This window comes from Pongo pygmaeus, chromosome 2 (assembly GCF_028885625.2).
Source record: "Pongo pygmaeus isolate AG05252 chromosome 2, NHGRI_mPonPyg2-v2.0_pri, whole genome shotgun sequence".
Classification (NCBI taxonomy): domain Eukaryota; kingdom Metazoa; phylum Chordata; class Mammalia; order Primates; family Hominidae; genus Pongo; species Pongo pygmaeus.
Genome location: NC_085930.1, coordinates 129,879,553 through 129,906,460, shown reverse-complemented (window position 1 = coordinate 129,906,460; position 26,908 = coordinate 129,879,553). Strand labels below are relative to the sequence as shown.

The 26,908-nt window shown below is 42.0% G+C and overlaps 1 protein-coding gene across 1 annotated transcript in view; it reads left to right on the top strand.

Annotated features, from left to right (window-relative positions):
* NR1D2 (nuclear receptor subfamily 1 group D member 2) overlaps window positions 1-4,597 on the top strand; it is a 34,729-nt gene extending 30,132 nt beyond the window's left edge. The window contains exon 8 of the mRNA XM_054483658.2: window positions 1,204-4,597. Coding sequence (XP_054339633.1) covers window positions 1,204-1,400 — 197 coding nt within the window. The 3' untranslated portion in view covers window positions 1,401-4,597. The remainder of the gene's footprint in view (window positions 1-1,203) is intronic.
* The last annotated feature ends 22,311 nt before the right edge of the window (window positions 4,598-26,908 follow it).

Genomic DNA, 26,908 nt, shown 5'->3' with positions numbered 1-26,908 from the left:
TGGGGGACCATTGAATATTTTTGTGTACTCCTGCCTCCTGTTGTAAAGGGAAAAAAATACTCTTGCTGATGAAAAAGTCTATGGGTGATCTACATAGGTTTGCCTAATTTTAAGAAACTTTATTGCAGGCTTATGCCAAATGACTGGTTTATTAACATATTGTATGAGAAATTTAATAAACACAATATGCTAAATGAAAGTGAATGTAGAGTTACATAGCAATAAAGTTGCATAGTGTATTAGTTACCTATTACTGCATAACAAATTGTCCCAAAATTCAGGGGCTTACAAATGCAAACATTTATTTAATCTCACAGTTTTTGAGGGTTAAGATATGATATGAGAGATAGGATATGATATGTGCCTCTGACTCAGGGTTTCTTAGGAGGTTATAGTTAAGCTGTGGACAGGGCTGTGGTCTCATATGAAGGCTTGAGTAGGGAAGGATCTGCTTTCAGTTGTATGTAGTTATCGGCAAGATTCAGTTCCTTGCAAGCTGTTGGACTGAGCACCTCAGTTCTTTGCTGACTGTTGGCTAGAGCCCACTCTTAGTTCCTTGCCATGTGGGCCTCTCCACAGGGTGGCTCACAGCATGGCAGCAGCTTTTCTCAGAGTAAGTGAGCAAGAGCGTACCTAAGATGGAGGCCACAGTTTCTTGTAAGCTAATCTCAGAACGGACATCCTATCACTTCTACCATATTTTTTTTCATTAGAAGTTAGTAAGTCTAGGTCCACTTAGTAGGAGGAGATTGCACAAGGGTGTGAATACCAGGATGAAGGGATCATTGGAGGCCATTTTAGGGGCTGCCTACCACACATGGTGACATACAAATGGGAGTGTATTCCATATGTATTGAAAATATGTTTATATACTACATTATTTTATTTTGCTAATTAGAAGCAGTTGAAATCAGATGACATCTAATTTTAAAAAGTCAGAATCTCTATGTTCTTGTGAATAAAAATTCTTAAGCAGTAAAGAATTTTGATTTATTGAATGTTTTATGTGATATATATGCTTTGTAATATAGTAACTAGCTAACAATTTGTTACTGAGATTTTGAGAAATTCGTCAACTTTTGCCTTTATTCAAATGTATAAAACCTTGCTTTCTATTCATTAGTGACACTGATGAACAAGAATTTTATTTATATTTAATGTTAATTTATCCTGTCTTTCATATTTCCCTATTATCTCTCTTAGATCGATCTGGAATAGAAAACGTCAACTCTGTGGAGGCTTTGCAGGAAACTCTCATTCGTGCACTAAGGACCTTAATAATGAAAAACCATCCAAATGAGGCCTCTATTTTTACAAAACTGCTTCTAAAGTTGCCAGATCTTCGATCTTTAAACAACATGCACTCTGAGGAGCTCTTGGCCTTTAAAGTTCACCCTTAAGGCCTTTGTTTATTTAAACATGAACTGATGGTAACTGTATATTTTGTGCTAAAATGCTTATTTATATGTGTATACCGTATGTGGAGATAGAAAAGACCTTTAAGACAATAAAAGATTGTAGGCTATCTCTGTAATCATGCAATAGCTGTTTGGATTGAGAACTCTTCAGCCATGATTAGACATTGACCGCATCTCCCTGATAGACCAATCAGCTGTGTCGCACTTAAACTGGAGAAGTTACACTGAAGTATAATCACACTGAATGTTAGACTTTTTCATCTGCCAAAACCAAAAACCATTTTGATCTCCCTGTGGTATAAATATAACGCACAATCACAGGTGTATGAAGACTTAGAAATTAATCCTTTGTGGTAGGAGTTCTGTCGAATGATGGAAATCTTATTACTACCACAAGACTATTTGATCTGGTAATTGGAGACTTTGGGATTTAGGAGATCTCCATGTCTGTATTTACTCTAGCACTGCTGAAGTGTGTGGTCCTGGGTAGTTTACTTGCTTGTGGAAAATGAGAATTGATAGTGTCCCCAGTGCCCCACCTCACAGAGTTACTAAAAAATGTCTGTAAAGCATATTTACCTCTTGGGAGATAGGCACTATGTAAATAAGGTAAAATTTTTGTTATTATAATTATTCATAATAATATTCTTTTCTTATTTCTAAGCCTTTCTGGGAAATCATTTCAGTCCACACCAACCATATTACTCAGCGTTCCTGCCATATGTGTGGGGGTATCCTACTGATACACACGTATTCAAAGTTTATGGGTACAACAAAGACATAGTACATGTACATAATATGTATGTGAATATAGTTAAACATAAATATATTTCTTCACAATATTTTAAACTGTGAAGAACTTTATCATACAGTAAACTTAAAACAAGAGGTGTCAAAAGACCCAAATTAGGTGCATTTTACCTGTTTATGATGGCATAACCATTGCTTTAAAATGTTTAGACAGTAGAATATTGAATTTATGCTCTATTTTTGTTTATTTAAGCAACACTTAATGTAAAAGTGCAACAGGCAATTGAGTCCAAATTTCAACAACAAAACCATGTATTTTAGAGTTCATCTTTGGCAAAATCTTTGGTTCAGGGTACTGGTTGTTTAAAAGTTGATTCGTATTCTTACCTTGTGCTGAAAAAGGTTGCATTGCTGCCCCTTATACACATGCTGCAGCTTGATGTTAAAGAATTTTTATTCTTTCTGAAGAACTAATTAATGTTTAAAGAAACTGTTTAATATGATGGCACGTGTGTGTGCACGCGCGTGTGTATGTTCTGAGTCCACTTCTTTTTTCCTAAATAACACTACAGGGATTTTGTCATATTAGATTTAATTTATAATTTGAAAAATCATCTAGTGTGTGACCTACAGGCTTAGAAATGGTATAGTCAAAGACATTTTATCCACATTTCTAATAGTGGACTTGATTAAATAGATAAGATCAGCATCTGTTTATGGTAGTAGGAGAAATAGCCAAAGTTGAGGATTTTGTGTATGTTTTTCTGTTTCCCTGGAAAATAGCAATTAATTGGATTTTTTGGTAAAGATTGTCTTCTGTATAATGTTTGGATTATATAAAATTGCAAAAATGATGAGAGCCCACTTTACTGTACTAAGCCTGTTACTTTCATGACGTGTGAGCAGAATGCCTTATTTTGTAATCTTGTTTAACTTGTTGCTACTGGGACTTGATTTACTGTGGCACTAGTTAAGTAAGTTAAAAAAAAGTTAAACCCTCTCATTATTAAAGAGGAAAGGCGATGATGATGTCTGTAATACAATATAAACCATAATTGTGATTTACCTTAAGTAGGTATAACTCTTATGGGATATACAGTATAGTTTTTGTGAATCTTTACATGATAGCATTATCTTTTTATAATTTTTTTTCCTAAGATAAATGCATAGTTTTCTTCTATGGGGGATAGAAACAGCTTTTTGAAGTAATATTGAAAACCTCAAAGATCATGTTGATTCTTAATTTTTGCCTTTTGCATAAGCCTCTTTATAACATGTATCTTTAAAACAATTAAGTCTTTAGGAATGTGTAACCAGAACTATGTTAGTATTGCTTATAAAACTTTAGTTAGGTTCAATATATACATATATACATCTCTATATAGGTATATAGATTTGCATTTTGTCTTGTAAAATTTTATTTGAATAAATTCTTCCTGTAGGTAATGGGAAACAAAATTAATAGTTCATATGTCACTCATAGCATTTCTATATTTGAAAGTAGCCCAATATAAAACTTCTGATTCTAAAATTAAACCAGCAGCCTATTACAAGCACATTCTTTGATTGAGTCATTGGTTATAAACTTACTAAATGCAGAGAAAGCAGCCAATTGAGGAAACTTCTGAGTTGGTGGGACACTGTTGATTAATAATGTACTGTATGAATTAAGTGATGCTTTAACTTTGATTTTACATTTTAAAGTTAAAATGTGGGCATTATGTCAGCAAACTTAAGGGCATTATGTCAGCAAGCTAAAACATTTTTTTTCCTGTGCTTTTAATGTATCTCTTTACATGATCTGAGAGAGGATTCAAGTTGATAGAAATAGCTGAGGGGAAAAGGGGAAACATCTTGGGATGAAGCTTGTCGTTATGGTGATGGTTTAATTACAGATTAAAAAATTAGAAGGAAATTTCAGTGGATTAAGTGTATAGCTTTCATATCTACATTTCAAGAAATTACCATTGTAACTTGATAAGAGATGATTTATTTTATGTAAACATCTTTGCAAAGCAAGGTGTAGCAGCTCAGCTAGATTTATTACTGTGCACGAAAGTAAATACCTATCTCAATTATTCTTTTTCTTTTCCAATATAAAGTTTGCTGAATGTACAAGAAGAGTTTATCACTTAGGATATAGAATTTTTTTAGGGGTTGGGGGGAGGGGATCTGTTAGGAAACTGTTACCTATAAACAAAGATTGACTGGATTCGATCCAAAAGATAAAACTTGAAGCTATTGTGGCACTAACATGGAAAAATGAAATGGCTATTGTTCAAAAAAATGATAGAAATACATTGTTGATGGGATATGAGTTAAGTTTATTTTCTACAAACTGTAATTGATGAGGACATGGATAATATCTTCATGTTTCTGAGAAGTAATCTGTATGTGGGGGGAGGGGATAATAAATATTTCTAACCAACTGTGGTGTTTGGTGTCTAATCTACTTTGCCTTTTTTGTAAAACTACGTATAATTTAACTCACTACAAGTATCTTTCCCCTGAGCATAGCAGGATCTTTTATGTAAATCTCTGATTCAGCATGGGGAAATGTGTGTATGTATATGTATATATATGTGTGTGTATATACACACATATATGTATATGTATACATGTATGTGTGTATATATATACATGCACACACACACAAAGGGCTTAAAAAAAGATTTTAGAGTTTGTTTAGAGATTCTGGCAAGGACTGTTGCTATTTTCTATAATGCCAACTGAGTAATGGTTGTGTCTAATAAGGTAGTCTTTCGAGGAAGGAGATGTGAGAGAGGAATAGGGTACTTGATAGAACCGGAAATCACCCTTGGCCATGAATGGGGTGCACCTCAGCAAGACTACTAGCCCCTTTTTCTTTTCCTATCAGTTGTTCCCATGTTGGCAAAATTAAGATAGCTACTTAAATCTGCATTGTCTGCAGTAATATTGCACCACAAGTTAGGCAGTCTTGTGGGTGTTGCTTTTTTAGCTGGAAACCTGTGGCTGGTGGCACCTTTTCCTGAGATTTGCTCGGGCCCACTGGGCTTGTTCCACCCACTTGGCCTGGCAGGCTGTACTCAGCTCATGCTCCTGGCCTGGATCCCACGCCTCCAAGGGAGACTGAGTCAGGCATGGAGCAGCAAGGGGTGTGTGAGCAAGTGTGGGGTCCAGCTACTGTGGAGACACGTCAGCTGCTGCCACGGGATGGACATCTCCAGGTGCCGGCTCTCTGCGAGGCTGCAGCTGGACCAGGTGCACCATAAGCAGCTTTCCCAGCTGGCACCGGGGAATGCAGTGGTGGCCAGAAGGCTGAAGATGCCAGGAACCACAGGGCCCCAAAGAGGGAATCACAGCCTTGGCTTGGGGAGCTCCCAGGTATGAGGTCCCTGAAGAGCTGGCTGCAGCTTTTCTCTCCTTCGCCCACAGCGTGGTGAGCAAGGGGCATGTTTCAATCCTGTTTGTGTTACAACTTTTAGCTTTGCCATTCAGTGGGTCCCAAGTTCTTGTCCTGCAACCAGGAAGAATGAGGTACACAGACAAGTGGACGGTAAGATGAAGAGGAGCTTTGTTGAGCGATAGAATAGCTCAGAGGCGACCTGCAGTGGGCAGCTCCTTTCTGCAGCCAGCGGTATCCCAATGAGTGTTTAGGCCTAGCAGAGAGGAGACCTTGGAGTGGGAAGCACCTTGCTGTGGGCAGGTTGTCATGCCACTCTGTGGAGCTTTCAGCAGAGGGGAGGCCCTAGAGTGGGTGGCTGCTCTCTGCAGGCAGGTCATCTTGTCTCTGCAGCTCTCAGCAGAGAAGGTAGTTCCTGTCTACAGCTGGCCATCCCTTGGTGTCCCCATCCTCTCAGCAGAGAGGAGGCCTTGGAATGGGTAGGTCCTCTCTGCAGCTGGTCATCCCTACCTCTTCCCCAGCTCTGACAGCCTAGGGATTTTATGGGCCTCGGAGAGGAGGAAGTGCATGCTGATTGGTCCATGGGCAGCTATGGGTGGGCCTGGAAAAGGCACCACAAGTTTCCACTCTGGTCCACAGGGCTGGCAGCTCAGTTGCCAGCCTTCGGGCCCTCTGTAGCCTGAAGGTGGGGCCTCACTGGGGACCCGCCTCCTGCCCAGGAACCCGTCTATCTCTTGCTGCTGTTCATGACCCCAGGGCTTGGCCTCAACTTTGCTTCAAGGTTGGAGTGGGTGCCAATAGCAGGGGGAAGCCAGGCAGTGGGAACAGGCACTTCTGAGCCTGTGAGGGCAGGGGCAGTGGGGGGGGCCTTCCTTGTGCCCCCAAGAGTGCAGGGTGCTTGAACCCTGGTGGAGGAGGCTTCAGTGAGCCGAGATTGCACCACCACACTCCGGCCTGGGCAACAGAGGGAGACTCTGTGTCAAAAAACAGCAACAACAAAAACAGTGCAGGGATGTTTGGGCAGCTGCAACTGCACCCAGATGGGTGGGCCTCCCACTGGCTTTATGGAGCATGCAGCCCTGGAGGCACCTCCTTGCTGCAGCTGGTGTGACGCAGCCATGGGCCGTCTGGAGCAGCTTCTGCCATAAATATCCACTATGTTTCTGTGGATATGAATTGATGTTAGGTGGGAAAAATGGGCTCCTTGATCAAGTAAGTTTGGAAATTCTGGGTTAAACGAGGTTACTGAGATGTCTCCATGTCAGTCCTGTTCTGCAGTGAGGCAGTGTGCATTGTGAATCCTTTAAGGAAGGGTTTAATGAGATGCCATTTTCATCAAACTGTCTTCCCTAAATAACCCCTTTGCCTTTTTTTTGTTTTTTTCTGTGCTGAGCACTTGTTGGGACTCTTAGGAAAGACAGCTTTTGGGAGAAAAAGCCTTGTTAACCTTATACCCATTTTGGGTGTTGATCAGGATGTTGATTGAATTCAGTGCATTATTGCACAAATTTAATTTTATTTTGTCCCCTTCTTTGCACAGTTTAATAAGCAAGCTCCAAGTAAATGTGTGGTTGATGGAAAACAAAATGGATTAAATTCCTCCTGAAATTGAGGAATGCTGTCTGTGAATACAGGAATAAAGATAATCACTTCACAGATCTGGTTTTAGTTTTTACACTAGATTGGGCCTGTGTTAAAATTTGTTATGTTTGATTTTTTTTTATTCTCTATGTAAAAGCTTGGAAACAGCTGTGGCATGTGTTTTAGTAGCCACATCAGTGTTGCTCTTCGCTGTATAAGAGTTGGTTGCTGTGGGGTGATTTTTGACACCAGAGTACAAAATCCACTTAGAACAACACTGAATGCAGTGAGTATAGGAGCCCTAAGGGGAGGTCTTGGAGGAAGCTCAGAATCTCTCCAGTTGCTTTAATATGGGGCACATTCCCCGGAATGTAAACATGCTCTCAAAGTTAGCATTTCCCATACTTTTTAATGCAAGTTACTGACAGGGGTGGGATCAGTGTTTTTAAAATGACTCAAAAACAAAATCCACAGGTGAATACGGTGTTCTAAAATTTTTCCCCCTATTTTTTCTACTGGAGTCTGCAGAGTCAAATATGATCTTCTTAAAGTGTCTGAAGTCAGTTCTGTATTTTTTTTTTCTATTGTCTCATATTGCTCTGAACACCTTAATTCCAGCAATTTCCCCCTTATTATTTTGTTGCTTTGCTTATAAATGCTCATTTGTTTTCTCCCCCTGCAACAGCTGTTTAATTTCCTGTTCAAATTCTGCAGTTAAATGCAGTTAGGGTCGTTTCCAAAGTGGAAAGCACCTCCTTTCATTCTCTTGATCAACTTTTTGTTCCCTACTATGGCTGCTGTTTTCCTAGGCTGTTTTATCTGATCAGATTTTCAGTGAATGGACTAATGGTTTAGTCACTTATTATTATTATTATTGTTATTTTTTGAGGAGTCTTGCTCTGTCACTCAGGCTGGAGTGCAGTGGCTCAATCTCGGCTCACCGAAACCTCCGCCTCCCAAGTTCAAGCAATCCTCCTGCCTCAGCCTCCTGAGTAGCTGGGATTACAGGCGCACGCCACTGTGCCCTGAATTCCTGGAGACAAGAATCAGACCTCAGGAGCTCTCACAAGCCAGCTCCAGCATACAAGTTCTACAACAGCAGTGCCTGGCAATTATCCTTCAAAATGCTGGGATTGGTATCCATTGTGCTCCACGTGCATACAATTCCCCTAACACTATCTGAATTAGTTGCCCAGCCATTCCTGGAACCTCATTTTGCATTGGATTTTTTTTTTAATCCTGACACATAGATATTCAATAACTGTGTGCAATTAATAAGTGACTAGGCCAGGCGCAATGGCTCACACCTGTAATCCCAGCACTTTGGGAGGCTGAGGCAGGCAGATCACCTGAGGTCAGGAGTTTGAGACCACCCTGGCCAACATAGTGAAACACTGTCTGTACTAAAAATACAAAAATTAGTGAGGCGTGGTGGTGGACGCCTGTAATCCCAGCTACTGGGGAGGCTGAGGCAGGAGAATCACTTGAACTTGGGAAGCAGATGTTGCGGTAAGCCGAGATCGCGCCACTGCACTCCAGCCTGGGTGACAGAACGAGACTCCATCTCAAAAAAATAAAAATAAATAAAATAAAAAAATAGGTGATTAGGCCATGAAGGCTCTGCCTCTTTGAATGGATTATAGCGGGATTGGGTTCCTATAAAGGGTGAGTTTGGCCTGACTTCCTCTCTCTGTTTCATGTGCTTGCTCACCCTTCTGTTATGATGCAGCAAGAAGGCCCTCACCAGATATGGCCCCTCAATCTTGGACTTTGTAGCCTCCAGAACATAAGCTCAATAAACCTCTTTTCTTTATAAATTACCCAGTTTGTGCTATTTTGTTATAGCAGCAGGAGTTAGACTAACAGTTCTCTTCTGTGTCAGGCTTCTTCACCCAGCATAATGTTTTTGAGGTTCATTCATGTCATTCGTGTATTGGCAGTTTGTTCCTTTTATTGCAAGTCACGTTCCGTTGTATAGATGTATCATGGTTTATCCATACGCCTATTGAATGGACATCTGGATTGTTTCCAGTTTGGTTATTATGTATAAAGCTGTTAGGAACACTCCTTGGTATTTGCAGTTGCACTGTTTTGTGACTTAACCCTGGTATGTAATCTGTGCTAAGTTCTAAGAGTTCAAGAAGCAGTATATAATGGAAAGCATGGTAAACGAAAGTAAATCATGAAGAGAATTAATACTTTCTGTATTACTGAAGGAGCAGTGCATCAATTAGAAGGTGCTTAAGCTCTGTCTAAAAGGGAGTTCAGGCAGAGCATGGTGTCTCATCCCTGTAATCCCAGCTCTTTGGGAGGCCAAGGTGGGAGGATTGCTTGAGGCCAGGAGTTCAAGACCAGCCTGTGCAACACAGTGAGCCCTCATCTCTACTAAAATATTTCAGAATTATCTGGGTTTGGTGGTTTGAGGCTGTACAATGAGCTATGCACTCACTGTAACCACTGCACTCTGGCCTGGGCAACAGAGCAAGACCCTATCTTTAAAAAAATAAAAATTAAAAAACACGGAGTTCCGTAATAAGGATGCTTATAAATTTTTTTTCCTACACAAGACTTCTAGAGGCGGGACAATTTCAGGCTGGTTCAGTGGCTTCACAAATGCCATAAAAAACACAGGCACCAACCTTACACCCATTACACCCATTAGGATGGCAACTATCAGGAAGAAAAAAAAACACCAGAAAATAAGTGCTGGTGAGGATGTGGAGAAGTTGGAACCACTGTGCACTGTTGGGGATGTAAGTCAGTGCAGCCGCTATGGAGAACAGTATGGCAGTTCCTCAAAAAATTAAAAATAGAACTACCATATGATCCAGCAATTCCACTTCTGGGTATATACCCAAAAGAATTGAAAGCAGGGTCTTGAAGAGATATTCGCACTCACATTTATAGCAGCATTATTCATAATAGCCAAAATGTGGGAAAAACCCAGATTTCCATAGAAGGATGAATGAATCAACAAAATGTGCTATTATTGAGCCTCAAAAAGGAAGGAAATTCTGACACATACTACAACATGGATGCACCTTGAAGACATTGTGCTAAATGAAATAAGCCAGTCACAAATACTATAAGATTCTACTTATGTGAAGTACTTTGAGTAGTCAAATTCATAGAAACAGAAAGTAGAAAAATAGTTACCAGGGTTTGGGAGGAGGGGGAAAGGGGGAATTATTTCAGAATTTCAGTTCTGCAAGATGAAAAGAATTCTAAATTAAGAGTGGAACTGGAATGTCCCTGACACAAAGAAATGATAAATGCTTGAGGTGATGGGTACCCCAATTACCCTGATTTGATCATTATACATTATATGCCTGCATCAAAATGACACATGTACCCCATAAATACATACAACTATTATGCACCCATAATAATTTTTAAGAATTCTTGAGATGGGTTGTACAACAAAGTGATTGTATTTAACACTATTGAAGTGAACACTTAAAAATGGTTAAGATGGGCTGGGCACGGTGGCTCACACATGTAATCTCAGCACTTTGGGAGGCTGAAGCGGGTGGATCACGAGGTCAGGAGATGGAGACCATCCTGGCTAATATGGTGAAACCCCGTCTCTACTAAAAATACAAAAAATGAGCTGGGCGTAGTGGCGGGCACCTGTAGTCCCAGCTACTTGGGAGGCTGAGGCAGGAGAATGGTGTGAACCTGAGAGGCGGAGCTTGCAGTGAGTCGAGATCTCGCCACTGCACTCCAGCCTGGGCGACAGAGTGAGACTCTGCCTCAAAAAAAAAAAAAAGGTTAAGATGGTAAATTTTATGTTATGTACATTTTACCACAATTAAAAGAAAAAAAGGAACCTAGGAGTTCTGATCCTTCTTTGTCATGCTGTACCTGTTTCTAATGTTTTCTCTCATGGTTGCAAGATGGCTGCCACAGTTCAGGCATCACAGCAGAGGTACCATGTCCAGATAAGAAGGGCAAAGACCTTCCTCTTGTATATTAGGGGGGAATCTTTTCCAGAAGGCTCTAGCAGGCTTCACCCCTCAGTTCCTGTTGGCCAGACTGGGTCTCCTGCTTCAAGGGAGCCTGGGAAAGCAAGTATCTAACATTTTTCAGCCTCTGTAGAGAGCAGTGGGCTCTTCCAGAAAGAAGCTGTTGGGGAAAGGCTATTGGGTAGGCCACTGATGTGGTTTGGCTCTGTGTCCCCAACGAGATCTTGTGTCGAATTGTAATTCCCAGTGTTGGGGTAGGGACCTAATAGGAGGTGATTGGATCATGGGGGTGGAATTTCCCCTGGCAGTTCTTGTGAGAGTGAGTTCTCATGAGATATGGATGTTTAAAAGTGCCTCCCCCTTCACTCTGCCCCTCTCCTGGTCCTCCACGGTAAGATGTGCTTGCTTCTCCTTTGTCATAAGTTTCCTGAGGCCTTCCAGCCATGCTTCCTGTATAGATAACCTGCAGAACTGTGAGTCAATTAAACCTCCTTTCACCGTAAATTGTCTGGTCTCAAGTAGTTCTTTTTTTTTTTTTTTAGACGGAGTCTCGCTCTGTCGCCCAGACTGGACTGCAGTGGCGTGATTTCGGCTCACTGCAACCTCTGCCTCCTGGGATGAAGCAATTCTCCTGCCTCAGCCTCCCAAGTAGCTGGGATTACAGGCGCCTGCCACCACGCCTGGCTAATTTTTGTATTTTTAGTAGAGACAGGGTTTCACCATGCTGGCCAGGCTGGTCTCAAACACCTGACCTCAGGTGATCAGCCTGCCTCGGTCTCCCAAAGCGCTGGGATTACAGGCGTGAGCCGCCACACCCAGCCAGTTCTTTTTGTTTTTAATTTGTTTTTTCCCCTTCCTTTCTTTCTCCTTCCTTCCTTCCTTCCTTCCTTCCTTCCTTCCTCCTCTCTCTTTCTTTCTTTTTTTTTTTTGAGACACGGTCTCACTTTGTCACCCAGGCTGGAGTGCAGTGGTGTGATCTTGGCTTACTGCAGCCTCGACCTCCTGGGTTGAAATTATTCTTCTACCTCAGCACCCCAAGTAGCTGGGACTACAGGCACACACCATCATGCTCGGCTAATTTTTTGGTAATTTTTTTAGAGATGGGGTTTCACCATGTTGCCCAGGCTGGTCTCGAATTCCTGAGCTCAAGTGATCCACCCACCTTGGTCTCCCAAAATGCTAGGATTACAGGTGTGAGCCACCATACTCGGCCTCAGGTAGTTCTTTTTTTTTTTTTTTTTTTCTGAGACAGAGTCTTGCTCTGTCACCTGGGCTGGAGTGCAATGGTAGTATCTCCGCTCACTGCAGCCTTTGCCTCCCGGGTTCAAGCTATTCTTATGCCTAAGCCTCCCGAGTAGCTGGGACTACAGGTGTGCACCACCATGCCCAGCTAACTTTTGTATTTTTAGTAGAGATGGGGTTTCTCCATGTTGCCTAGGCTGGTCTCGAATTTCTGAGCTCAAGTGATCCGCTCGCCTTAGCCTCCCAAAGTGCTAGGATTATAGGCCTGAGCCACCACACCCAGCCTCAGGTAGTTCTTTATAGCAGTGTGACAATGGACAAATATGGACACCAAGAGTCATTCATATCTTCTACATCAAATAGTAAGGAAGAAAGGGTCCTTATTTGTGAGCTCAGTACTGATGGCCACCATCAGCGGTGACCAGAGCAACATCCTGGTTGATAGTAATGCAGGGCCAGATACATGAAGGGCCAGAGCAAAAATAGATGAAGGTCCTCAGTCTGCCTTTGTCCTTTTTCCACTCCTACCGTTGTCCCCTAGCATGAAGGACCTCTCCAGTGGTGTGCTGGGGCCAGTTCTTACCAGCTCATGAAAGCCAGTGTTTCAGGAATTTTGTGAGCCAGTTGACTTCACATTGGTAGCTTGAGATCAGCCATGGTGGAATAGTATTGATTTTATGGAAATCAGTAAATGCTACAGATAGGGCTCCTTCCACCCCTAGTACCCGCCTGCAGCTAAGCCTCTCACGCTTAACGGTGGACATCCCAGCTCCTGGGTCCAAGCTGTCTACCTTATCTTTCACACAGTCACCTCCTGAGCCACCCCTTTGGGCCTAGGTCTGCGCACCATGGGCAGTGAGGTCTGCCTGCAGGAGGACCAAGGAAGGAGTCTCAGGGCCTGCCTGGAAGGCCCAGGTCCCTCTGGGGAGGGAATTACATTCATTGGAGCTTGGTCTAGAAGGGGTTCTGGGCTCTGGGCAGGTGTGTCTTCTTGGCTTAGGGCAGGGGCACAGTCAGAGGAGGGCCAGAGTTGGGCCTTCTGTGGCCCCCGTAGCCTGAGTTACAGGGAGGAGAAAAGAGGGAGAATCCTTCTGTCCCCTCTCCCCAACCCCGTGCCTCTGCCTGGATAGGAGAGAAAACCTCCACCCTCATCCATCTGCCTCATTTCCCCATGAAAGGAGAATTGCTGGTCTAATATTTCAGAACCCAGGACACTTATTCACGGGCCATGTTTTAGTAGTGGACAAGCTTACTGTGCCTTAAAGCTTAGGGTCTCTGTAAGATACAGCTTTGGTGATGGTGTTCTCCTGCGGGGCAAGCACACCTGGGCAGCATACTGCCTGTGACTGCACCTGGGTGTGCAAGTCAGGTTGGAATCATATCCACTTTAGATTCAGGGAGGAGAGAGCATGACGCCTCCTGACTTGAGTTGGCTAGGATTAGATACAGCTTGTATCTTGAATACCTCCTAGTACAGTGGTTCTCAAAGGGTAGTCCGTCCTCCAACCATCATCATCATCCCTACCTAGAATGCAGATTCTGGGGTCATACTACAGACCACCTGGATCAGAGGCTGGGGAGTAGGGCCCAGCAGTCTGTGTTTTAATATGTTTTCCAGGTGATTCTGTTCCAGCTAAAAGATTGAGAACCACTGCTCTAGAAGAATACAGCTTGGGGCCGGGCACGGTGGCTTATGCCTATAATCCCAGCACTTTGGGAGGCTGAGGTGGGAGGATCACTTGGGGCCAGGAGTTCGAGACCAGCCTGCCCAACATAGCAAAACCCCATCTATACTACAAATACAAAAAATTAGCCAGGCGTGGTGGTACATGCCTGTAATCCTAGTTACTTGGGAGGCTGAGGCACAAGAATTGCTTGAACCTGGGAGGCAGAGGTTCCAGTGAGCCGAGATCACACCACCGTACTCCAGCCTGGGTGACTGAGTGACACTCTGTCTCAAAAAAAAAAAAAAAAAAAAAAAAAAGAATAGGCCAGGCGCGGTGGCTCACACCTGTAATCCCAGCACTTTTGGCCGAGGGGGTTGGATCACCTGAAGTCAGTAGTTCGAGACCAGCCTGGCCAACATGGTGAAAACCCATCTCTACTAAAAATACAAAAAAAAAAAAAAAAATTAGCTGGGTGTGGTGCCAGGTGCCTGTAATCTCAGCTACTGGGGAGGCTGAGGCAGGAGAATCGCTTGAACCGGAAGGTGGAGGTTGCAGTGAGCCGAGATTGCACCATCGCACTCTAGCCTGGGGGACAAGAGCGAAACTCCGTCTCAAAAAAAAAAAAAAAAAGGGATATAGCTTTTATTATTCATGTGCTAGGGCTGCTGTAACAAAGGACCATGGACTCGGTGGCTTAAACAACAGAAGTTAATTTTTTGACAGTTCTGGAGGTTGGAAGTCTGAGATCAACATGTGGGCAGGGTTGGTTCCTTCTGAGGGCTGTGAGGGAAGGAGCTATTCCAGGCCTCTCTCCTTGGCTTGCAGAGGGGCCTGTGTCTTCACATTGTCTTCCCTCTAGGGACACCAGTGGGATTGTATTGGGCCCACCTTAATTCTCTCATTTTAATGACCTCTATCTCTATCTCATTTTAGAGACTCTATCTCTAAATAAGTTTATGTTCCGAGGTACTGGGTGTTAGAATTTCAACATATGAATTTTTGGAAGGCACAATTCAGCTCATAACACTTGGGAAACCATGTCATATAAAGATTTCTGTTTTTCTCTCCATTCCCCATTTGTGAGCTTCTAGAGGTCTTTCTTGTTTTTCTAGTGTCTCACAAATTGCCTAACAGTCTTTCAGTAAGTGTTATTTAAATTGATTGACTATGGATGGATGCTTATCGATGTTTAATGAGGTTATAATCTTAAAAATTTTTTTGTGTGTGCAAAGTACACTGCTCTAGACTTCATATGGTCCCAGGCCTTTTACAAGCAAGTCTGATGGACACTGATTGGATGAGGTCCTGTGGTAGGAATCTACCTCATGTTGCTGTAGATTTCTGAATTGCTTAATCCTCCTTTCTGCTTTTGTGCAGTGTGTGTGTGTAGAATGGGAGAATTCATCTGGGGCCACCAAAGAGGCTTGACGTCTCAACATCCTCAGAAACTTGTTTCTTCTTTTGTGTCTAAGAGTTTTTCAAAAGAAAAAGAAGAAAAGAAATAGCCCTGCTTCATTCAAACATAGTAAAAGATTCTAGGTGTTTGTATTTTTAAGCACTCAAAGCGAGCCTATAATAAGCAGATAATTGTCATTGAGAGGTATCACACTTTATTTGCTAGGGATTTTCTATTGTTGCTTTTCCACTTAATAGACAGTGGAATTACAAGTTGCTATGGAAACCTATCCATTGCCAATGCTGCCTGGGCCTTAAAGACACAGAAGCCACATTTTGTTTTATTCCATAGAGCTGACATTGTTATAAAACAGAGCAGAGCAAAGTGAATGGTGAATTAGACCAGACATCCTGCTTTCCCCTGTTTCCTCTTCCCTCCCCTCTGTGGTTTCTGTGTTTACCAGGCCCCTGAATTAGCCCAGTGTTAGAAATTGTATAATTTGGTTTCTGGAGTTCTTTCAAGAAAACAACCGCGTATCTGTCTCCTATGCAGTTTTGTGACTTTTGTTGCTAACACGCTGTGGGAGTTAAGAAACTCTGGGGATGGTTGGCACATACGCAGTTAATCAATTCCCGCTCAAATCTGAGGTTTGACAAATGATAAACTTCTGTCGTTTCTGTGACCACACTTCTTTCATTCAGGTGGGACATCAAAAGAAGGCCTCAAAATAACAGAAGACTGAATCTCGAGACATTTCCAATGGAGGGGAAGCCAGAAGGGCCTGGCAGATCTGGGATCCATCCTAGGCTATGCCAAGAAAATGAATTAGCAGCTCAGCTTGAGGAAACACCGGAAATTCTGGCAACTGCCCTAAATGGATTTTCTCACTCCTTTGAGCTTTGCCCACAGCCACTGAACGCATTATGTTACAAAGCTAATTATATAAGATTTAAGAGCCAAGGGAAGGCTGATTCATTTGATAAGCTAATTTCAGAGCATAACTTGAGCCTGGATGCATGCGTTGCTTAACAACAGGAATACTTGTTGAAAATGTGTCATTAGGCGATTTCATCCTGTAAACACCACAGAGTGTACTTACCCAAACCTAGACGGGATAACCTACTACACACCTATGCTGTATGGTATAGTCTATTGCTTCTAGGCTGCAAACCTGCATAGCATGTTACTGTACTAAATACAGTAGGCAGTTCTGACAGAGTGATAAGTATGTGTGTCTAAACATAACTAAATATAGAAAAGGTACAGTAAAAATATGGCATAATCTAATGGGACCACTGTCATATATGTGGCTTTTCATTGATTGAAACATCATTATGTGGTGCATGACTGTACTTCTTGGAGGCATGAGAAGTTAAAGAATAAAACAAAATGTACCCTTAGCTATAGACATTGCAATTACCCTAAGTTTGCTGTCTATGAAAGTTTAGGTTTTACTGGGATATTTCTATTTGTAGTCTCACTTAATTTTTCAGACTTTAGACCATTGTTTAGTGCTGATTTTTTTGGCTACTTTATGGGAGCAAGGACTTTCTTTTTTGGAGTAAGAAATGCTTTATTTTATTCGGAAGGTGGGATCAACTAATGAAACATTGTTATCCACCCTGGCATTGGGGTGATTTTGGCTTTACCCTGTGACTTCTTTGAGAACTCAGGACAATCCTAGAGCTTCTCGGGTAACCATGTTTATAAAATCATCCATTTCCGCACTTAGGGAGGCCAAGGCAGGAGGATCACTAGGAGTTCAAGACCAGCCTGGGCAATATAGCAAGAGCACCGCCCCCTCCACCCCCACTGCAATCTCTACAAAAAATTAAACAAACTAGTTGGGCATGGTGGTGTGCACCTGTAGTCCTAGCTACTCTGGAGGCTGAGATGGGAGGATTGTTTGAATCCAGGAGTTCAAGGCTGCAGTGACCTATGATCATATAACTGCACTCCAGCCTGGGCAACATAGGAAACTCTGTCTTAAAAAAAAAAAAAAAGGATGAAAGGATGAAATGATAACAATAATAGGAATTCAGACTAGGGAGGGACCTTAGAGGTCATTTATACTCAGACCCAGACACATATAATGGGTGTTTAGTTTAAGTGCTCCCAAAGCCAATTCAGAGACTAGCAGTTGGCTGCTGGGAAGTGATGCCAGGAAGCAGAAATGAGGGAGGGAGAAATCCAGAGGGGGAGAGGAGAGCGTGTGCTGGGCCTAATGAGCTGGGTGCCACTAAGGGCATCTGAGCTCAGTCATGTCGGGGACCGCTTGAATGTGCCTCAGAATTGTCCCACTAAGGGACAAGGGAGTCGGGGTATATATCCACTGACTCTGTCTCTTATTGGCTGAAGCTTACCTCTGTATGCTGAGCCAGTTCCCACTTACCAGACAAAACCTCAGGCTGAGAAACAGAGAGAACTGGTGTTCTGTGTGGCTGAAATGGAGCCCGAAATCAGCCCAAAAGTGGCAGCAGGGGAATTCCTGCAGGCCCCAAACTATCCTGAGATGGGGCTGGATGGGATTCCAAAGAAAGAAGCACTAAATGCCAGGGCGATCAGTGCAAACACTTATTAGGGGAACTTATGTATGGAGGGGGCTGCAGTGTGTCCGCTTGACGGACAGTGAAACAAGATCTGTCTAGGTATGTCCATGACATGCAGATCCAGGTATGGAGTTTATATGTGGGTGTAAGGAATTCTGTTTAGGGATGGGGGCTACTTTCTACATGTTTAGCAACATGTTTGTTCTTTTTGTGGTTCAGGCAACAACCTAAATTAGTTTATCAGTGTCTGGGAATATTCAAGGCCTGGCTTCGGGTCAAGCCTACAGGGAAAAATACGCAGCTGGCTGGTCACACAGCAGTTAAGGCATTCTGTATTTCTTGGCCAGGACAAAGGAAAAACTGGAAGGAACAGGGGATTCTCCACTTGGGGACCTGAGGTAGGAAGCTGTCAGCAGTCACAGGAACTGTCCACCGTCATTGCCATTGAACTCAGACATGGACCGGGGGGATATAGGACAGGGCAGCAATAGCGTCTGCCTTTGTGGTTAACTTCCAATGACATAACGCACTTAAGTGATAGTATTTATAGTGATAGTGGTGGTTTTAAAGTCTTATCTATCTGTAAATTCTCAACACACTTCCCCTTAAGAGGAGCTTTTGTCTTCTTCCCTTGAATCTAGGCAGGTTTGTGACCGCTTTGGCCAATAGAATATGACAGAAGTGATCTATGTGACTTCCAAGGTCAAGTCATAAAAAGTTATGCAACTTTTTTGGTTGCTGCGACACTTGAATTTAGAGCTTTGATCTGCTATGTCAGAAGTCAACTACCCTGAGACTGCCATGCTGGTGCGGTCATAAGTAGGCTCCCTGGTCAGCCCCAGCAGAGCTCCCAGTCAATGGCTAGCATCCACTGCTAGCTGTGTGGGGGAACTATCTTGGATGTCGGAACCTTCAATTATCTGCAGCCTCAGCTAACATCTGACTGCAACCTCTTGAGTGACCCCAAGTGAGAACTGCCCAATCAAGCTCTGTCTGAATTCCTGATCCGTGGAATTTGTGAGCAAAGTAAAGTGATTGTTGTTTTACAGTTCTACATTTGAAGTATTTTGTTATGCAGTAACAGTAACTGGAACACTTAATATACAATTTCCAGAACCTGGTGGTAATAGTATCTGTCCTCCCTCATCTAGGAAATGCTGGTAAGAGTTGCATTTTTATAGCGATAACTTCTAATCTACTTTAATTCATATTTGAAAAATAAGTGATTGAAAAGCCTTTATACTTGCATATTAGCAACATCTGATGTGATACTTTTCACAAGTGATGGACAATGCAATCTATCCACACCTATCCTTTTAAATTTATTTTTACTTAATGAGCAAAATCTTTTTTAAAAAAATCTTTAAATGTAAGCTCTTCTCTTTTTGCACAGCCAGTTCTCTGAGACACTGTCAGTCTTCAAAACTGCTCCTTTCTAGTGTCACTAGCTCATTTGCCCAAGCATGCAGCTTCAGCTGCCAGCACTGTGATGGACGTGCAGGAGAAACACTCACATAACATCTTTTGGGATAAGGGTAGCCTGTCACTTTCCAGAGGAAGCTCAAGAAGCTCGGGAGGTAAAGGCACTCTCCTGAGCTTGCATTAACAAGCTTTTCCAGTTGTACCATTAACAATTCTCCACCTGCCTCTTGGGGATGCTGCAATAATAGGAGATACTATGTTGCAAAGAGCTTTGGGAAGAGTCTGGTAGCACCTTGTATTCATACTGTGCCCTTTATTTCTTTACTGTGGAATTCTCCACTGTCATCCCATTCCACTCAGTTGCTGAGAGACTTGCAAGATGGTATTGACTGTTTCTTCATAAAGACACCATTTCGTTCTATTTATCCAGAGCAGTTCGAGTCAAGGACAAAAGAGAGAGGGGAAGAACTTGTTTCACTAATCTTTCCATCATATGAATATTAAAACGTTTAAGAACCTGATATTCCAGGTGAGGAGTCAAGAGTATGGCTTGCAAATTTTGGGACTCTTTCAGGGGCTGGGAAAGAAAATTCTCTAAAATTTTAGCTTCAGAATCATTTAGGCCTTGAAATAACTCCTACAAAAGAGAATGTCAGTGTCGTACATTGTAATGCACTGAACTGAATGGAGTATAAATACATTCAATAGCACATGGATTCCGTTTTCCTTGATCATATGCTTGGGTTTAGAAATGAAGGAGAAAAGCCTTAAGAAAATATGTTTTGGGTTTTCAAACTGTATAATAGTAGTTAAAAAGAATTTCAAAACCCCAAACCATTCCAGACACCAGATGAGCTCAAACTCCTGCCATATTTATTCACTTCTACTTCAAACTCCTAAGGCTGATTTATTATCTGCATCTTGCATAAGTTGATAATAAATCCTTTCTTATTCCAATGAGAATAAAAAGTTTGAGATGAAAAATGGTCAGTCTGATGATTTTCCCTGGATCTGAGTGAATCATAGAGACTGTACGGCTGGCTTCAGAAACTGACTGTTAAAATGATCCTAAAAAAGATTTAACTTGGAAGTGATCAATCCAGAGGCTGCATATAGACAAATCTTCACAGATTCTCAAGTGGCTAGACTTCAACATTCTATGGGATCCACAAAATACAACTTCACATCTTCTGTTGACAGAACACTGTAAACATTCTGGGCAATTCTGGGACATGAATTTGATCCTTTTAAAAATTTTTTGAGACTACTTTTGGCTGACTTAACCGATTAAAGTAAGAGTGTAAATTGGTGTGTGTGTGGCGTGTGTCTATGTGTGTATTTATGTATACCTGCCTCACCTCAAAACATCAGTTAGCTTGTTCCTTTATCTTACATTTCCTGTGAACTGGAAATTAGATCTGAGTCTTGATTAGATTCAAGTTAACCGTTTAAAGCTATAATATATAATAGGTGATGTTTCTGGTTTATATGGCATTATAGCTATTTATTTAGCTAACAGTTCTGAAGGTTGGTCTTTAATTTGGGCTGGGATAAGCTGGGAAGAGCTTCTGGTCCAGGTTGAGTTTGGATGGTCTTGGATGCACTTGCTCATGTGTCTCTAGTCAGCTGATAGTTTGGCTGGGTTGACTGACCGTGGGTTGGGCTGGGATGACCAGTCTTTCTCCATGTGATCACTCACTCTTTTCCATGCTAGCTCATTCTCATGGCAGCTCAGGGTTCCATGCATGAGAACAGACGCACGCAAGGTTTTTTGAGGTGTAGGCCCAAGAAAATCTCAAGGCCAGTCCAGATTCAAGAAGGGGAAAAAAACACTTTACTCCTTGATGGAAGGAGTTACAGTGTCACATTACTAGGGTGTAGGTACAAGGAGGGAAAGAATTGGCGGCCATTTCTTTCATCTACTACACTTGGGTTTGTAATTTTTGTCAGTGCATGATTTCTCACCTTGTGTAAGGACCACTAACAGGAAAATGTCCCAAGCTACTGTTGAAAATGTAAGCTTCTGGGCTGGGTGCGCTGGCTCAGGCCTGTAATCTCAGCACTTTGGGAGGCCGAGGCGGGCAGATAACCTGAGGTTAGGAGTTCGAGACCAGCCTGGACAACATGGTGAAACCCTTCTCTACTAAAAATACAAGAAAATTACCCAAGCATGGTGGCGGGCACCTGTAGTCTCAGCTACTCGGGAGGCTGAGGAAGGAGAATGTTGTGAACCCAGGATGCGGAGCTTGCAATGAGCTGAGATCGCGTCACTGCACTCCAGCCTGTGTAACAGAGTGAGACTCTGTCTCAAAAAAAAAAAACAAAAAAAACCAAAAAAAACCCAACCAAACAAACAAAAACAAAAAACAAAAACAAAAAAAGAAATAAATGTAAGCTTCTGAAAAACCAGGTGCAAAGAATGTGTCAGAGTAACACAGAAGCCCTGGAAATGAGGGTTTTGCGTTCAGCTGGGACGTCAAGTTACAGCTGATAAGGAGCTTTTTCCAAAAATTGTTGGGCAGGTTTTAAGGATTAGAGAAAATGTTTGTTGAATAGCTAGAACAGTTCTTAGCACATAATGGGTGCTAGAGATGATGACTATTAAATATTTAGAATTATTTAATCAGTATTCTTCAAATGTATTTTGAATACCTATGGTGAAATATATCTTTTCTGTTGTTGTTGTTTTGTTTTGTTTTGTTTTAAAGACTGAGTCTCTCTCTGTAGCCCAGGCTGGGGTTCTGTGGTGCAATCTTGGCTCACTGCAACCTCTGTCTCCCAGGTTCAAGCGATTCACCTGCTTCAGCCTCCTGAGTAGCTGGGATTACAGGCGCCTGCAAGAACGCCCGGCTAATTTTTGTATTTTTAGTAGAGATGGGGTTTCACCATGTTGGCCAGGCTGGTTTCAAACTCCTGACCTCAAGTGATCTGCATGCCTTGGCCTCCCAAAGTACTGAGATTACAGGTGTGAGCCACCACACCCGGCCAATATACAGTTTTTTTTTTTTAAAAAAAAGTATGTTTTTTTCCCTCTCAAGGGCCCTACAGTTTTTTAGAGAGAAAGAGAAGTAGACAACTGAAATACAGTTTGATAAGTGTTTTCACATGATATTAATAAACTGCTATCTACAAGTTTTTATTGAGCACTTATTCTATGGAGGACATTTTGCTGAGTTTTTAGTAGATGGTGCTAAAATATGCAGGTTTTTTTTTTTTTTTTTTGGTTGGTTGGTTTGTTTGAGATGGAGTCTTGCTCTGTCACCCAGGCTGGAGTGCAGTGGCCCGATCTCCACTCACTGCAAGATCTGCCTCCCGGGTTCACACCATTCTCCTGCCTCAGCCTCCCGAGTAGCTGGGACTACAGGTGCCCGCCACCACGCCCAGCTAATATTTTTGTATTTTTAGTAGAGACGGGGGTTTCACCGTGTTAGCCAGGATGGTCTCGATCTCCTGACCTCATGATCCGCCCGCCTCGGCCTCCCAAAGTGCTGGGATTACAGGCGTGAGCCACCGCGCCCAGCCTAAAATATGCAGTTTTAAAAATATTTTGGATTAGTTCTTATAGATAATGTGCAATGACTTCAGCAGCATGGTTGGGGAAGGAACAATATCCAGAATGTTACACCAGTCATTTCTGAAGAATCTGTTGATGATAAAATGGCCTATTGTTTTTTCTGCTGCTAAACCAAAGGCACTATGACCTGCTAATTCTCATTTACTCAGCAGGCGGCGCTCCAGCACCAGGGATTGCATTGAAAGTGACAATTTAGTGAAACAAGGAGGTTTTTGGTTAATGTTTGTTTTTCAGGCTAAAAAGGAAAGCCGTTAGGAAAAATAAACAGTTTATCAGGCATTGCGACAGAGACACTTGAGGGGAAAGACAAGCTGTCGCTTCAAGGACAGGAAGAAAAATCCCTGCATCTGTAGAATCATCAGATGCATGACTATCTTGTTAAAAAAATGATGAAATGAGGAAGGAAGGAAAAGCATCGGAGATAAAAGAGAAGATTAAAAAAATGGAAAACAATTGAAATCATCTGCAAGCAAGGATGGAGGCGTACCGCCCTAGGAGAGGGATGTGGAGGAGTGTTGCAGCAATTGGAAGAAATGAAAACAACTGGAATATAATTGGGAATCATTCTAAGTATTCAGATGTACCATTTTCTTTAGATGCCAAATCTACATAATTGGTTTCAGCTGCCCAACCCACACCCAGTTCTTGTTTTGTAACTGTCAATAGTTTGAGGTCTTCAGCAGGTAAACGTTTGCACCTAATGACAAGTGCCTGGTTTCTAAATCAAAATTGCCTTATAGTTTCCAAAAATTTCAGGTCAGGAATACAGGACAACTGAATTAGTAATTAAACTTTAGTTGAAGGGATTGGAATAGAAACAGCTAAATTAAAAGAAAAAAGTATTTATTGTGAAAATGGTTGGATTTCTGAAGGGTCACTTGTGCTAACCAGTTATTGGGATTAGGGATAATGCTTCCAATTTAGGCTTCACTCTCTCTACTTGGCCATTAAAATAGTTTTTCTCAAGAAGAACTTCTCTACATTTATCTTTCTGTATCACATAAATAGCTTAGCTAGTCTTTTTTTTGTAAGGTTTTTAATGTAACACCATTTTACTTGGTTTACTCTTTCCTGGAGAGAGATTTAATCAGAATAAGTTAATCTGAAAGCACTCTATAAAACAAAAGAGAATGAGCAATTGTTAGATTGATTAAGACCTAGCCACAGTCTGTGTAATATATGAATTAAATTGATGCAATAAAAGAACTATCATACAAGTGGTTCGGAAACATTGGTGTGTATCAAAATCATGCCAAGCTTTCTTAAAACATAGATTGCTGGGTCCCACTTTCAGAATTTCTGATTTAGTAGGTCTGGGGTGGGGTAATAAAATGTACACTTTTAACAAATTCTGGGTGATGCTAATGCTCTTGGTTCAGGGATCTGATTTTGAGAACCACTGACATGCTTTTGCAGAAAAAGTTTTTTATTTGATTTGATTATGGTTATGGCTTTGGTTTTCATCCTCCTGCAGTTATATATGGTCAGAATCAGATATTTAATGAACGGAGGATGAGGAAGAGGAGGACAAAGTGGGCAGATATTTGTTGAACACCTGGTATATACTTGCTTCTATGGCTCTTTACATTCTTAATCTCCTCACTTAATCTTCCCTATGACTGTACAAAGTATGATTTGTTCTCCCACTCAACAGATGTAGAAACTGAGTCTTGAAGAGGTTGGGAACTTTTGAAAGGCAAACAGCTAGCTAGTGGCTAAGCTGAAAATGAAACCCAAGTATGCTGACTGCAAAGGTGGCACTACACAAGAGGACTTCAAAATGTTCACCACAGTTTGATTCATTGAATTTCACAGATTTCAGTTCAAATTGACTTTACTTGACTGACACAAGCAAGTTCCTTAATTTCTTGTCCAGTTTCCACTTCTAAAGAGATATGTACCTGTCTTTCAGAACTGGTCTAAGGATTAAGTGAAGTAATGAATTTGAGGGTTCTTAGGTATAGTTGCTGGCACATAGTGAGTGCTCATTAAAGCTGAGCTCCCTTTCCTTTCTTTAGAAATGCAAGTATTTAATTCAAGTTCATCTTAGAAATAAATGAGAAAACTATGATCAGGACAGAAACACTCAAATTCTGGCTTGTCCCGGGGACTTTGAATCACCTTAGTGGGAGGAAGGCAGCCATTCTGTTTGTCAGTTAACGGGACCTACATTAGTCTTCCAGATTTCTCCAGAAGAGCCTACTTATACCTTTGTCCCATGTCACCCAGCCCGTCTGATGGTAGTGGGTGCCTGTCCTGTACAACCTGTTCTCACCAGTGCAACCAAAAGAAGCTGGACGTACTCCAGAAGCCTTGTGTATTTCAGTACTCTCTTGGCTTGGAATTCTATTGCCTTCCCACACGCCTTCACTTGGTAATTCCATTATCTCTGTTCTTTCTGATTCTGTTTCTATTGACTAACTTTTCTCCTAGTTTGAATCAGATTTTCCTACTTCTTTGCATGTCTAGTAATTTTTAAATTAGATGTTGACATTATGAATGATATTTTGTTGAAGGTTTGGATTTTGTTGTCTAAGTAGTGTTGAAGTTTTTTTCAGTGGACAGTAAACTTACTTGCAGATCAGCTTGATTTTTTTCTAGGTTTGATTTTCAGCTTGTTAGGTCTGGTCTAGAGTAGCTTTTACTCTACCACTAAGGCGTGAGACTCTGGGGTCACTCTGAATGCCCTTGTATTCAGTGAGTCCTCTCTACTCTGGCCGAGAGATCAAAACATCTCTCAACCCTAAATGAGCTCTGAGAATGTTCATCTCAGAGCTAACTGAAAGTTGTCAAGTTGTCTTTTTTTTTTTTTTTTGGCTTCATGGAGCTTTGCCCTAACTGTGTATGGATTAGTATTCAGTCAAACACTTGAGGAGACTCTTGTGCAGATTTCTGTAAAGTTTTCTCTGTTTAGCTCCCTCTTCTCTGGTACTCTGGCCGATAAATTCCAGCTACCTTAGCCTCCCTGTGTTAGTCAGGGCTCACCAGAGAAACCAAACCAATAGGATATATAGAGATATGTAAAAGTATATTTATTATGGGAATTGGTTCACACAATTTTGGAGGCCAAGAAGTCCCGTGATATGCTGCCTGAAAGCTGGAGAACCAGGAAAGCCAGCAGCATAATTCAGTCTGAATCCAAAGGCCTGAGAATCAGAGAAGGCAATTGGGTAACTCCCAGCCCAAGTCTGGGAGTGAGGGGGGCATTGGTATCAGTCCCAGAGTCTGAAGGCTCAAGAACCAGGAGCTCTAACGTCCAAGGGCAGGAGAAGGAGAATGTTCCAGTGAGAGAGAGAGGAGAGAGAGAGAGAAAGAGACACACACACACACACACACACAGACACACACACACACACACAGAGAGAGAGAGAGAGAGAGAGAGAGAGAATTGCCCTTCTTCTGTCTTTCATCTTTTTGTTCTATCAGGGTTCTCAATGGATTGGATGATGCCCACCTCAGTGGCTCTTCTTTGTCTACTGATTCTAATGCTTGTCTTTTCTGGAATCATCCTCACAGGAACAGCCAGAAATGTTTTTACCAGCTCCCTGGGTATCCCTTAATTCGGTAAAGTTGACACATAAACACTTAACCATCAAACTCCCCAAATGCCTATCTTTGTCTACTCAACTCAATGAGTCTTCCAGGTTCTATCTGGGTTCCCTTCCCTCTGCCAAGGTCCATGAATGGCCTCCAAGCAGAAACCTAGGGCCATTGTAGAGAGGGTTCCCCTTGTTTGTCTCTCTTCTCTCAGGTATCACAGTCCCGCTCTGCTTGGGGCCAACTATGTCATATATTTTGCCCAGTTTTCTAGATGTTCATAGTGGGAGGGCATGTCCTGTACCAATTACTACTCCATGAGTGAATGTAGCAATCTGTATGCCTTCATTTGGTTAATTCCTACTTGCCTGACTTTTAAGGTGCAATTCAGCCACCATCTCCCTTGGGACACTTTCCGGGTT